The sequence below is a fragment of the Microtus ochrogaster genome, unplaced genomic scaffold, assembly GCF_000317375.1.
Source record: "Microtus ochrogaster isolate Prairie Vole_2 unplaced genomic scaffold, MicOch1.0 UNK28, whole genome shotgun sequence".
In the NCBI taxonomy this organism is placed as follows: Eukaryota; Metazoa; Chordata; class Mammalia; order Rodentia; family Cricetidae; genus Microtus; species Microtus ochrogaster.
The window spans coordinates 1,677,574-1,692,816 of record NW_004949126.1 but is presented as its reverse complement, the minus strand read 5'-3'; the positions used below and the strand labels follow the sequence as shown (position 1 = coordinate 1,692,816).

The 15,243-nt window shown below is 43.2% G+C and overlaps 1 protein-coding gene across 2 annotated transcripts in view; it reads left to right on the top strand.

Annotated features, from left to right (window-relative positions):
- The window catches only part of Galnt7 (polypeptide N-acetylgalactosaminyltransferase 7), a 125,696-nt gene that overhangs the window by 83,480 nt on the left and 26,973 nt on the right, over positions 1 to 15,243 (top strand). For both annotated transcript variants that reach the window (XM_005368090.2, XM_005368091.3), the window contains exon 3: positions 14,197 to 14,363. In XM_005368090.2, coding sequence (XP_005368147.1) covers positions 14,197 to 14,363 — 167 coding nt within the window. The remainder of the gene's footprint in view (positions 1 to 14,196; positions 14,364 to 15,243) is intronic.

Genomic DNA, 15,243 nt, shown 5'->3' with positions numbered 1-15,243 from the left:
TAAATAGTCTGCACAAGGATACATTCTCTGTACAAAAGCAGAAACAATGAGAGCATCATCTTGCTAGCCTGTCAGATAGCTACAGGTTCCGTCCTCATTGTGGACAAAGGCTGAAAATAAAGATCCACTAAGATAATAAATATTTTTACTTGACATTTTGTGCCAAAATAAAATCTAATAATGACTTATAGAAATGTCAAGAACAAAAAAGCATAGAATATTAAAATTTTTCCGTAAGAAGAGCAGAAATAAATTGGCCTATGATGAAGATGATGTTACCCATATGTCATCTTTTTTCTCTACCCCACCCACCTTTCTTTGTTTTATCCCACCATCTCCTTTTACAGATGTTTCACTGCTAAAATGGGTTTAGGAGGAAGTTGGAGTCCTCCCAGACTGTGCTCCCCAGAGGCTGCTGCCGTCTGGGGCCTAAGCGATGGACACTGACAGATTTCTGCACTGTCTGGAATATCATTAGATTTTGTGTTGCAGTAGTCTCTGTTGATTAGCCTGCCCAGTCAGCCTTCCAGAGGTGCTGATGACTGTGTAAACATAGCAGTGCCCTCCCCCTCCCAGCACTGAGTCCATCACCTTTCCTCAACAGGTGGCTGCTCGAGTGAATCAGGCTTGGCCTCAAATGTGACACAGTTCAGCTGACCGTGAAATCTGGTCCTAGGGATGAGGAAAGTCTTATGGCTTGTGTAATATAGAGAACTTCATTCCTGGGGTGAACATATGTATTTTTGTTTTGTTTTTTATCCTATGACAGTAAGCCTTACAAGTGTGTATGCTCTCAGAGAAATGACTTAGCAGAGAGACATCAGCTTCAGGAAGTGGTCCATACAGTATTCAATGGATCCGACCAAATTACCCATCACTCTTTAAAAGCAAAAGGCCACATTGTGTGTTACAGGTGTTTAGGGAAATTACAATTTAGTAGAATTGATGTTCAGCATTGTGATGTCTTCAGTACGGAGGAAGCTTCCAAACTGATCTCTTTTCATGAAGGTTTTCGTGTGAATTATGACCACAAAGAGTAATGATGTGGCGCTCGCCCCAGTGGCCATCAGTGCCTGCCACAAGCAAGCTGGCTTTTGATGACTTGACTATGAGACAAGCATTCAGACAGCAGAGCACTGAGAAATCAATTAAATGCTTTTCATGAATACAGTTGCTTTAGTTACCACAACATTTTATCTACTTGCAGACATTTAAGGAATTTCAGACTTGCTTACCCATGACATATACATAATGGAGCCCATCCCAGTTGCTTCAGAATATTAAGGATTTCCAAGGTGTATGCAAGAGGTATAATTTTTCTGCTGCATGAAGTACTTTATTTCTAAAGTGGTGAAAACTAAGTAGAATTACTGGATAATATTTTAAACATTATAGTGGAACTCTAGTGCTGGCTTTCCAGATTAGATTTAGAGATCAGCAATGTTAGGACTGGCTGTAGGCAAATATCTCTTTCTCCAGAGTTCTGCTTTTGTTTTTCCTTTGTACATAAACACATTTATCTTTTTTTCTGGATGACCTGATCCTTACAGAAACAGCCTTCTTGGTGCTTGTGCTGTATGTAATGGATCTGTTGCATTAGTGCATTTATCTGCAAGGACTATAAATTACATGGATTTAGACAGACAACACTTTAAGCAATGAGTTATTACATGTTTAGTGGCTTCTCCAGTCTGTGCAGAGGCCATTAAGAAACCTAAATATGTATCAGTTGTCACATGCACATATCTTAATTTGCCAAATTCTGCATTATAAGTAACATCCATTTGCCATGAATGATTAGGAAGCAGGCCTAGAGGATTTATTCCCAGATGAGGTACAACTAAATACTGTGGACATTTATATCGTTGCTTAACAATCTGATGAGCAATTTCTCTTGTTAACTTAAATTGTTTTCTTAAACTTTAACTATATTGATGATATAAAGCATGTGTAAGGTATCTGGTGGAATTGGGGCCACTACTCCCCTTAAGAATTTCACTTAGTGGCTCAAGGCTAAAGTTCCATGTGGAACTTTAAATAAAGTCTGAGCCACTGAATATTTCCTAACAATCTTTGGAAATCATTCAGAGTCTGTAAGCTATCTTTTCTCATTTCCAATTTCTGAGGTTTAATTTCTTCAGGATATAACATATGACCTAAATACTTGAAAGGTGGATGCCTTTGCACTTTCTCTGGGGCGATAACTAACCCTTCATGCCCAAGACTCTGCTCATTTTTATGAGCAAGCAAGATGTCATCCATATAATGGATAATATAAACTTGTGGGAATTGATCTCTTACATTTTGTATAGCCTGAGCCACAAATTTCTGGCATAACGAAGCACTGTTTGCCATACCCTGAGGCAAGACACTCCAATGATATCTTCTCATTGGCTCTTTGAAATGAACTGATGGAATTCTAAATGTAAATCTGTGACAATCTTGTGGCACCAAAGGGATGATATAAAAACAATCATTTGAATCTAAAATATTTTTTCTTTTTGTTTTTTTTTTTTAAGACAGGGTTTCTTTGTAGCTTTGGGGCCTGTCCTGGCATTAGCTCTTGTAGACCTTGAACTCTCAGAGATCTGCCTGCCTCTGCCTCCTGAGTGCTAGGATTGAAGCTACTACCGCCTGGCTGAATCTAAAATAATCTTATAGGTATCTTTTGGTATGACTGTAGGAGAAGGCGACCCAGGTTATAATCCCATTGACTACATGGTCTCATTAACCTCTCTTAAATCTTGTATCAACCTCCATTTTCCTGATTTCATTTTAATCACAAAAATAGAATTCCATGGAAAATGGTAGGGGGTAATGTGACCATTATCCAGCAATTTCTGCACTAACGGCTGGGTAGCTTGTAGTTTTCCTTCTGTTAGAGACCACTGATTTACCCATACAGGCTTGTCACTTTTCCAAATAATTGAGTCTGCATGGAGTTCAGCTTTTCAGTGGCCTCTCCTAAAAATTCCCTAATCCTGCCCTGGGCGGCCTTTTGTTTGGTATGATAGGATTGGTCCTTCCCTCATTCACCTTGCCAAGCCCTTGATTGATTGGGCAACAACCCTTGTTGGAACATTTGATTAAAATAACTGTGTTGGGGGAATATAAATATGCCCCCATTTTGGTCATAATGTCTCAACCCCACAAATTTACACATAAATGAGGAACAATGTGTGGCTGAAAAGTTCCTTCATGCCCCTCTCCATCTCTCCAGTAAAGCTCATTGCTGCTTTGTTCAGGATTTTGAGTCTGACTGATCCCTTGTAACTGTGTAGTAGTCTCTGTTTTAGGCCACCTTAAAGGCCATTGACTGGCAATATAACAGAAATACCACCAGTATCCAGAACACCAGAGAAGCTGTTTCCATGGATAAGCAAAGTGAGTTGTGGTCGCTGTGGACCTATGGCTTGTAGCCAAAAGTCCCTGTCAGTCGATTGTATGGGCTGTGTTCTGATGGTATCTCTGACCCATCTGATTCCTCCTCTCATCCTCTGCAGGACTCCCCAAGCGCCACCTAATATCGGCTGTGGAACTGTGCCTTTATTGCCATCAGTTGCTAGATGAAGTCTCTCTGGTCTCTTTCATGGCAGTTTTGCTAGACTCTGGTCCCAGAACACTGCAGGCAGGACAAACTGTAGGTTGTAGGTTTTGTGGCTGGGTTGGTGTCCCAGTCCCTCTGCTTGAGGCCTTGTCTGGTTACAAAAGATGACTCATTCAGGGTCCGTGCTCCCCATTATTAGGAAACTTTGCTAGGGTTACCCTGGTAGAGTTCATAGAGTTTCCAGTGCACTAGGCCTCCACCTCGCCCCCAACTCCAGTTTTTTCTCCTTCCCTCCCCTGCCACCTGCTCCCTCCTTTTCCTAACTCCACCTGCCCCTAGTCCACCCTCAAAATCTATTCTATTTCCCCTTCCCAGGGGCATCTTTGCCACCTCGCCCCCGCCCCTTAAGCTTTCCTTGTTACTTAGCATCTCTGGGTCAGTGGACTGACAATATCATGATTATCTTTTACTTTACAGCTAATTCCACTTATAAGTGAGTACATACAGTGTTTGTCTTTCTGGGTCTGGGTTACTCACTAAGCATGATTTTTTTCTAGTTCCATCCATTTGCCTTCAAATTTCACAATATCATTGTTTTTAAGAGCTGAGTAATACTCCATTATGTAATGTACCACGTTATCTTTATCTGTTCTTTGGTTGAGGAACATCTAGGTTGTTTCCAGTTTTTGGCTGTTATGAATAAAGCTACTATGAATGTAGTTGAGCAAGTGTCCTTGTGGTAGGGAGGAGCATCCTTTGGGTGTACGCCCAAGAGTGGTATAGTTGGGTCTTGAAGAAGATTGATTCCTAACTCTCTGAAAAACCGCCATATTGATTTCCAAAGTGGCTTTACAAACTTGCACTCCCGCCAGCAATGGAGGAGTGTTTCCCTTCCTCTGTATCCTCGACAACATGAGCTGTGACTTGTGTTTTTGATCTTAGCCATTCTGACAGGTGTAAGATGAAATCTCTGAGTCATTTTGACTTGTGTTTCTCTGATGGACCCCTAAGGATGTTGAACATTTCTTTAAGTGTTTCTTGGGCATTTGATATTTCTTTGTTAAGAATTCTTTTTAGATCTGTACCCCCATTTTTTAAATGGAGTATTTAGCTCATTGATGTCTAGTTTCTTAAGTTCCTTAAATGTTTGTTCGTTCTCTTGGAAGCACTGTTTTCTTATCTGTGTGCTAGGGATTCCTCTCCCTGCTTGGCTACAATTTCATTTTGTTGGCCCTTTATTTTGGGACATTTGGAAATCTTCCTAGTTTCTCACTGTTGTAAAAAATTGCTGTGATGGACAAGCCTGGGCTTTGGTCTCTGTGCCCATTATCAGTCATCTCAGGAGGACAGATTTCTAAGGGAATGTCTGCCAAAGAACCGCTGACCTTCCTTTTACTCGGTAGTATCCTTCAACTCTGGAGTCTCTCTTCCGCTGTCCCTCGTGTTCAGGTTCCATGTTGGCATCCACACCATACAGAGTGGATTTGCTTTTCTTTTCTATAACTGTCTCCTTCACATAAGGCTTGTCTCTAATTCTGTTAAAAATTCAAGGACTTTGAGGAGAAAACACAAATCCGTGATCTACTGTTCTATGTGGCAGTGGCAGCAGCTCGCTTGTAATGTGGACATGCCTTAAGTCCTTGGGTCCCCTTTGAGGTTTTCAGTGAACTAGAAAGCTTTCCGGAAGTCTTGAGTTTGAGCCTTCCTGTGACCTGCCTGCTTCCGGGTGAGAATTTCCATTCCGTCTCAGGTCATAGAATCCCATGCAAGAGGCCACTTGGTAGCCAGCATCAACTCCATCTCAGTGGCTTGGCTTCAGAAAGTCTTCTGCAAAATTCCTGCAACAATGTAAAAGAAAAATAAACATGGGAAGTAGGAATGTACCTTAATGGAGTGCTTACCTACCAAGGTTCAGGCCGAAGTGCTGCATAATCCTGGTGGGCTGATTTAAGCCTATAATCGTAGCACTCCAGTGGTAGAGGCAGAAGGATCAGAAGTTCGAGACCAGCCTGGGATACATATGACAAGATCTTGGGGGGTCTGGGGCGTAGGAAACAAAAGTATAAAGACTCAATGCCAGAAAAGAGGTAGACTCATGACTTCTTGAAATAATATTATTAGATTTTCTCTTCTTTGATAGTTACTAAATACTATATATACATACATACATGTATATATTACATGTTAAGTGAACTACCTGGACTCATATTTTTAATCATGTAAGTCACTAAACATAGTTAATATAGTCTCTCTAGCTGAAGGAGCTGACTGGTCTGTGAATTAATAAATACTAGCTGTTGTGTATCATGTGTTCTTCTCAACATCTGTAACCAAAGGTTTTCATTAGATTCTTCAAAACCTGATGTAGGGCTTCCCTTCATTTTGCAGTTGTGGGATTAGTGTGGGCCATGGTGGAAGAATCCATAACTAAACATTACACAGCCTGCACTAGCTAACAATTCTCTGTGGGGAAATTATCCACTAACACCAACCTGAAGTTGCCATGCTATCCCTGTGAGCATCTACCTCTTCCTCAGCTGTTAACAGAATTGAAACATGCTTTTGGAAATGCGGGTCCTCCCTCCGTATGGGCAGTGTGACTTCCTCACTGTAATTAGAGCACTAGGAAGTGTCTCGTCGCTCACCGAGTGGGGAAAGGTGACGTGGGAGATGACTCACGAAACAGCTGGAGGAATGTTTGCACAGTGCGATCTTCAGACCATTCTCTGCACAACTCTGCACAATGACTTGGTATGATGCCACTCACATGGTCGCCGCTCGGTGAAGCTCATTACTGTTTGTCCCTGCCATAGGGAAACTGCACATTTAAAAGGAAAAAATATCTCCCATCTGGACTTCACATCAAGAACATTAGTCACAGACCTAACCATCTTTAGGTCTGAAAACTCTAGTCAAACCGGCAGCCTCATAAACAGCATCAAGAGTAGGGGTGCACCATTTATTGTGTGTTCTTTGTGGGCCGTGCCCTAGAATTGTACTTGTCCAAGCCCTTCACGCTCTCCCATGCACTTTATAAACTGCATTCTTACTTCTTTTTCTATGCCTTTTTGTTTTAAAAAAATCCATTTCTTCTATTTTTATTTTCCACAATGTTTCATTCTTTGCCTCCGTTTGCTGCCTGAAGTCCTGCACAGAGCGAGGCGGCGCATTAATTAACTATCTCCAAGCTACAAGCCTTTCTTGGCTACCGATGCCTTCACAACTGTGCGTGGTCCACAGTGTGCTGATCCTTAACTCCTCTTAGTGGTTGCTGCTTTAGCTCAGATATATCGGTGTTTGATAAACTGGTATCTCTATAAAATCAGAATATCCCATGGAAGCACGTATGTGGAACGAGAGTCCGATATAGCTATAGACATATGGCTCGCACTGTGAAATGTCCTTCCTTTCTTTTCTTTCCCAGGGGATTTTGAAGAAATATACAAGAACATATGTCCTGTCCTAGGTCTCGCTGCCAGATTTTTTTCCCCCAAATTGTGGTTTGAGATTTCAGATCATTAACTGGACACATCTGTCTGAGTATGTTTTTCTTTAAATTAAAGAAAAGAGGAAAACTTTGAAGGCAGCTATCCCCAAAACATAACTCAGCATTCTTAGTTTTTTAAAACATATTTAGTATCACTGACCCTTAAAGCCAGGCAGAAGTCCTCCAGCCGCATGCAGTCCTTTGTGTTAGTAGCTATGGGCGAAAATATGGACTTCTTTGGTCTATTTGCTCTATAAGCATGTATGTGCAAGTGATACTTAGTAAATTGTAGTTTAAGGGGAAAGAACTTAAAGCTAGAACCGAAGGGTTCATTTTTAGACTCACTGCTGTTATTAACTGGCTGGGCAGGACGTATAACCTAACTGCTGCAGTCCCTGTGTGTAGAAAATGAGTGCTAAAAGCGTTTCCCTACCTTGCAAGATTATAACAAGCTTGGATAAGATCATATGTGTGGGAAAGAGGGAAAGCTCTTAGAACCACATTTCCTGTCTGGGGTCAAGCGAGCCGTATACTTGGTGGCAGAAGTACCAGTTGCCTGACTCAAACATTCTCCGCCCTGCAGGATTGTTAGCACCCTCAGATTCTTCACAGTGGGTTCTGAGAGCCCGAGCCTGCTGGACACGTGCTGGGAAATGGATGCTCTAAGAGTCCTCATGGGCACTCGTGTTTCTGCTTTGTGTTCAGCGCCGTGCTGTCCAGTCAGCGAGTGTCCTCTGCTTCTAGCCTGTGTGTCTCTGATGCCACCTGCTTCCTCAGCAGGCAAGCGTACAGCAACCACGTTTCTCGTCAGCCCTTTGTTCCTGTCTCTCCCGTGTCTTCTTGCACAGTTCTCGAGAATTCTGACTCATGAACTCCGCTTCTTGTTCGGCTTGCTGGGCACTTTACCAGAGCAGGAGCACCAGCTGGGTGGCTGAAACGGAGCCGCTCTCATTTTTGGAGGTCCCCGACCCAGGTTACTACAGAGAACACAAGCTGAGGTTTCCGAATATGACATCGTATCCCGCTCCTCTCGCGTGTTAGGAGCTCTGAATTCTAACCATACCATGAGTTTGAAGGCTGGATAGGGAACTGAGGGAAAGGGAGGCTGACATCATGGCTAATCACTGGGCAGCTGTATTGCACTGTGGGGAGACAGGACACTGACGTTTGCTCCTAAGCACAAAGACAGTGGAAATGGATATATACAGGGGTTTTTCTGTTTTCCATTGTATTTATTATTGGGGGCTCTGTGTGTGAGAAAGGGAGGATGGGCATGTGTCTTGCACTTCCTGTGTAGAGAACAAGAGTTGTGAGGCTCTCTCTCTCCTTCCACCTTTACGTGGGCCCTGGGGAATCTCTTACACTTGCTGTGACATCATGCTGGTCTCCATCCCTCTCAGCGGAGGTCACAGTGTTCCGGCAGGGGACTGTTGCTCTTGTTATGGACGCTGCAGAAGGCTGTGGCTGGTATTGCTTTTTTCTGTAGCTCTTAGCCCAGCATTCAGCCGGGAAAGGTTCTAGGAACCCTGTTTTGCTCAAACAGCCCCCTCTCCTCCAATCCAATGGCTGGGCATGAACTAACCCTCAAAATCTTAGCTCGGCCCTGGAACAAGACTTTAGTCCCAGGAATTGATGCGGTAACCCAGCTATAGCTGCAGCACGGGCCTTAAACCTTGTACACGTGACAGACAGCTGTCATTTATTGTGGTTGAACGTACCTGAGGGGGCAAAGCTGTGCACGGGCTTCACCTTCGTACCTGCTCTGCTCTGCAGCTGGGGTATCACAGCGTACACCCAAGCAAGGACAACCGTTAGCAGCTGTACTTTGTCCGTTGCTTAGTTTTGATATGACAGGGTGATATACTTGAAAATTTTTCCAGGCACAGTCATTAATTCGGTGTAAACCGACTTGATTTTCAATCTCCCCAAAGAATGTAAGATTTATTATTCTCCCTGTCAATACGATTTGATTCATTATTACAGAAAAATGGATGGTGTTCAGGCAACACTGAAATAGAGTAGACCTGTAAACATTTTGAAATCAAATCAACAAATATGTACTCAGAATTGACATAATCATGAAATTCTTGCTGTTTGGTCAGAACGGAGCTTAGCTTGTCCGATATTTTCATTTTGCAGATAATAGGATGAGGGAGTTCTATTACCCCGGACTCGGATTTGACCTTCCAGGGAGGACTGACTAATAAGAACATTAGGGGAAAGTAATTAGTGTCTAGCAGAGAAGGAAAAGGGCACAGGCTCTTCACGGATGGAAGTCTGAGAAAATGATTAGGACGAAAACCAACTGCAGCTCGATTCCACTGGGCCTCGTCAAAAGAAAGACCGTATTAGTAAGGCAGGGCCAGTCTATATGGAGGCTAGACTAGGGGATCAAAGACACGGTGGTCACTGTACCCCACCCAGCTGTCTAGAAATATACCTAGACCCAGTTTGAAGCTCTGCACCCTTAAGTAGCACCCTAGTTTGTTGTGTTTGGTTGGTTGGTTATGGTTGGGGTTTTTTGGCTTGGTTGGTTTTTTTGTTGTTTTTGTTTTTGTTTTTTTGAGACAGGGTTTCTTTGTAGCTTTGGAGTCATGCCTGGAACTCGCTCTTGTTGGTGCCACAGGGGTCACGCAAAGATGGGGCAGACCACCAAAGTCTGTTAAACCAGAAACAAACTTTACTCCAAGGAAAAAAAAATTAAAAAAATAAATCCCCATGGGGCACAAAAAGCTTATCAGCTAGCTGAGACCACAGCCAGAGATGGACTTGTAAGGCTGTGGCCCTGGACGGTTCCCAAGCTCCCCTTTTTAGGGGCTTTATGTAAAGAAGCAAGCATTAGGCATAAACAAAATCATTTTTACAATCTCAAGGTAAAACTCTGATACAAATTGCTTTTATTTTATCTTATTTTTTCCACTTTTCATTAACAGGGAGTTTCAGTTAAACTAGTGTTTGCATTTAGCCTGTTGTTTCTCTCGGGTTTGTGCTGATGGTGTTTCCCAAAGCTCTGCATTCCCCTGATACGGCCACTTTTGTTAGCAGGGAAAGAGATGGGACAATGCAAAACCAAAAAGTCACGATACCCCATTGTTTAAAAGTTAACTTAGTTCACACCAGCTTCTGGTCATGAGTGTCCAGGGGCGTTACCTAAAAGCTGACCCTCAGTTTGCAGAGGCCTCTTCAGCCTTGCAGACCGAGCGATGGGATGTAAAACAAAGTAACCCGCTATTACTAGTTAATCCTGCTGACAGCCTGCTCTCATTCTCCTAGGTTTACAACTTTATAGTTTTTTATTTCTACGTTCTTATTTTTGGAATTTACATTTTTATATTCTTAATCTTGGACTCTTCAGCTCTGTAAATCAGGCTGGCCTCGAACTTGCAGAGATCTGCCTGTCTCTGCTTCCCAAGTTCTAGGATAAAGACATGCGCCGCCACCACCCAGCCATTATAGGTGTTAAATTCTGTATTTTTCTGCATATTGACACATTTGAAGGAGTAGCATTTATATTCTCGGGTGCTAACACTGTACCATTCCACCCAGAGTGCACTGAAAGCACGCACTCACACCCCCTCCCAGTCTGTTGAGGTTGACGCACTGGGGTTAAAGGTTATAACTCTCTATTTCATTGAAAATGGCACAGGCCTTTAATCCCTGCAGAGGCAGGCAGATATCTGGTCTACAAAGTTACTTCTAGGATAGCCAGGGTTACACAATGAAACCCTGTCTCAACTTCCCCCCCCCCACACACACCTGCAGAAAAGAAAATAGATATTTCTGTGTGCTAAGTTAAATTTTATGTCTGCAGTACTAATATGTTTGGGGATTTGGTGTAAGCGCCATTTCAAGTAGACGCTAAGCATTTTTCTCTTCCTTTAATTATTTAAATAAACAGTAATTGCAGCTGGAGGCGGGGAAAACTGCACGTTTATTTTTAAATGAAAGAAGGTAGTTAATAAAAAAATAAGGTCAATGTTTCTCAAATTATAGGTTTAATTCCTGTGCCTAAAAGTTCCTCCCTGTTAGATTTAGACTTCCTGCAGAATTAACAGGCGAGAGTCTAAAGGTGCTGCTTGTCAAAGTAAGAACCTGAAAGAATAATCTAGAAATAAGATGTAGCTCTAAAAGGATGCGAGGTGAGTCCCGGGCTCACGCAGATACACAGGTGCATACATGGGGTACTGTACATTGTTGATAGTGTGTGTAAATCACAGCAACTTAGGACCTCAACTGCTGGGGTTTCCGGAGTCTGCTTAGCTAGGTAGTACTTATTGACAGTCCAATTACAAGGTTTTTAAATTATTTTATTTTAACTATGGGGGGGGAGAGAATGTGTGTGTGTGTGTGTGTGTGTGTGTGTGTGTGTGTGTGTGTGTGTGTGTGTCTTATTAAGGAACACAGTGTGGGTGTCTGTGGGAGGCCAGCAGGCATTAGATCCTTTGGAGATGCAGTTATGGGACATTGTAAGCCACCCCCACGGATACTGGGGAACCTCACTGGGTTCCTCTGGAAGAGCAGCAAGCACTTTCAACTCTGGCACCAGCTCCTAGCCCCTATGACAAAGGTCTATATCAAACTACAAATGATACCAAAACTATAGAGATAGCTCAAATACGTATTAATACATGTTTCATTTTTTTGGATTTGGAATCTACTTTTGTAAATTGCAGCTGTCATTATAAAATGCCTGGGGCAGGGGGATGCCTCGGGGTAAGAATGCCTGCCGCTCAAGTGTGAGGACCTAAGCTTGAATGCCTAGCACTCACATTTTAAAAATCGAGCATGACCTCACATGCCTATACCCCCAGCACTGTGTGAGGCATTCTGGACCTGATGTAGCTCCAGGCTCAACGAGAGACCGTCTCAAAGGAACGCAGTGGAGAGCCATAGACCTGGAAACCCATGTCCTCCTTTCCCTACACAGTGCGCCCAAAGACGCGTTCTGCCTCTTCTCCTGATACCAAGCACTTGTCTCAGAACTTACCGTGAAAACCTTCCCTAGGGTGACAAGGATCACTCCATGTCCCAAGCTTCTAATCTGAATATGAATACTTGTGATCAGAGCAGCTCCTCAGTGTAGCCGAGCCACTCCTGTACTGTTCTTGTTGCTAAAAGACTGGAAAGCTCTCTTGGAGCTCCATCTAATCACAGGGAAAGGCTTAAGAGCAGAATTGTTCCTGTGTAAATGCAATAGGGGGCGCTAAACTCGTGGCTTTGAGAAACCCACTGTAATGGTAATGAACACATGCCTTTACTCACTCTCAAGGCTCCACCTCCCAACACTAAATGTGAGTGCATTGAGGGGTCAGGTTTGCAACACTTGAGCTTTGGGGACACATTCTAACCACAGAAAATCATGCTGCAGTGGCCTGGCGACTTTGGCAGTCCTTGTGACTAGTGGCTCCTTCCATGCCACCCTTACCCTGGTAGCATCTCCACCTTGGTCCTCACTGGATCCTCTGAGCCCCGCTTGTCGTCTAGAGCCAAACTCTGGCTTCAAGCTTCCGTGCTGTAGATTCTCTGTACACTCTGTCACCACCTACCACTCTGATACCCAGCAAACAGCAAGCTGTGCACTCGTAGCTCCTTCCTCTGCTCTCTACTGAAATCCTGTGGAAACGCCTGACCCTTGGGCGTCAATCTAGAGCCAGGAGAGGCTGTAAGGAGAGGTGGAATAGCGATGAACCTTTCTTGGCCTAAATACGCTTCCGTTGTTGTTAGAGTTCTGCACTGCAGACACTCCACATTGAGCTGCCTCTTGTAGCTTGGAATGAAACTGAGGTCGCGCAAGCCTGTTCCTTCATCTGCTAGTTTTGATGCTGCTGTGGTTTAGTTTGAGACAGGATCTCACTCTGTAGCTCAGTCTGTCCTACAACTCACCGTGTCGCTGAAGTGGCCCTTGACTTGATCCTGCCTCCACCTCCGGGGCAGGTTTCCTTACAGGCGTGAGCTACCATACTGGCTTTTGTTACATTCTGTCCTCTTGTTTTGTTTTTTTTCCAGATTTTTCCACCGCTCCATTACTAGGAGATCTTCTGCTTTCTTTTTTAGGCTTCTCAGAGTAGGCTAATGGGATGGACATAGGAAGAGAAGAAAACACATCCAAGTGGCTTTCAAAGCCACCCTCCCCAGCCATGAAGCAGCTCTTGTGTGTTAGCTGCTGGGAACACAGCACTAAATGGAACAAATGTCCTTAATGGGTTAAGGTCCTGAGCATCTAGAAAGACAGATTCCTAGATAACAACATAGAGCCAAGTGAGATGCCATCAATAAGAAAATGATTAATCCCGTTATGGAACAGCTCGTGCTGTGGAATATAGACAGTAATGGTGTAAAGCCATGTCAATACACCCACGCTCTTGTCCTCTAGCTGGGTTCCAGGAATTTAACCAGGTTTGCTCAGCAAGTGTCTTTACCCTCTGGTCTGTCCCACAGGCTCAGGCCCAAGATCTACCCTTTCCAACTTCTGTATCTTGAACAGTTACCCTGGAAGAACTTGAGGCTCAACTTTGGCACCCCCATTCGGATGTGCTCATCAAGTCTTCCCTGACTCTGGTATCTTCCTTAGACCCTGCTCTGAGATCCTTTAGGAAAAGGCTTCCAACAGCTTTATTCCTGCTATCACTGTCTCAAACATTCTTTTCGTAGAATAATCAAAGATCCATCTTTCGTCAGTCCAGTAGGTCCAGACGATGTAAGAGCTGTACTCATTATCACTAGTAAATTTTCCAAAGACTCCCATGTGTTCCTGGTTAGCCTGCTTCATTTTTTTCTGAATATTTCTTACTGTCATATTAGACAACAGGGTAAATCTCTGGCACTTACAGCTCAAGTTTCAGAATGGACTATAAAGTGTTCTCTGTGTCATAGAAAACAAGCTGACAGCTGTAATAGTATTTTTAGCATTCTCAGCATTGATTCATAAACTATCTCCTTTATCTCACAGTGTGCTGTAACCAAGGAGCTTTACCTAAGAGTAACTTTAAACAACCGCTTCTCTCTTTGATCTTATGTTTCTGCTGAGATCCAACGCTCTTCATACTGTTCCTTAGATAAGTCAATAGGATTTAATCCAATCAGAAAAATTCAATCACAGAGATTTGAAGCCAAGTGTTATAGATTCCCTTTAACTATATATGATGCAATTTTCCTTTTCCAGATGCAAGTATTGGCATTACGATGAGAACCTGCTCACGTCAAGCGTTGTCATCGTCTTCCACAATGAAGGATGGTCAACCCTCATGCGAACAGTCCACAGTGTGATCAAAAGGACACCAAGGAAGTATTTAGCAGAAATTGTGTTAATTGATGATTTCAGCAATAAAGGTAATAATAATGGCTAGAGGCTTGACATCTTAACTTTAAAATTCTGGCTAGAAAGTAAGTTAATCATAAGTAATTGTTAAAATGGTATATCAACATAATTAAGTTGTAAAAATGCTGGGAGTCTACTCTTCTGTTACTGTGTTCTCACTGTGCCAAGCACTGTATATGGATGATTTTGTCTAATCCTAACAGCAACCTTTCCGGTATTATAATTATCTCTATTTTATGCAGGAGGCTCACGTAACTTGCCATCAGTCACAGGTGTAGTCATTAACTGCTGGATCCAAATCCTTGAGTTCAAGACTGTCATTAAGCATCCGATTCTGTGGGACTTGGATTTCACAAATTGGCTCATAGGAATCACTCACTGACAGACTGAACAGCAGGGTCATGTGTATTTTGCAATGCCACCCCAAGTTCCAGCCATGGCTTTGGAGCTGAAATCCACGTACCTATCTCCCAGTCTTCACTTTACACTTGACCAGTGATGCAAACACTGAATTTGGCATGAAGATAGGGGTGGGTTAGTCTCTTTCCTTGTCACTGTGGCAGAATACCCGACAAAGGCAACTGAAGGAGAAAAGGGCTCTTTTGACCCACTGTTGGAGGGTGCATTGAGTCCTTGGTGAGAAAAAGGAGGGAGATTGATGTTGGTGTTCAGCTCATATTCTCCTTCTCTCCAGTCAAGGACCCAAGTCCATGGGATGCTGCCTCCAGGCTAGATCCCACCAGGCTCCCCCATTAACCATCACACTGGTCATACCAGGTTACTTCTTTTTTTTTTTTTTTTTTTCCGACACAGGGTTTCTCCGTAGCTCTTTTGGTTCCTGTCCTGGAACTAGCTCTGTAGACCAGGCTGGTCTCGAACTCACAGAGATCC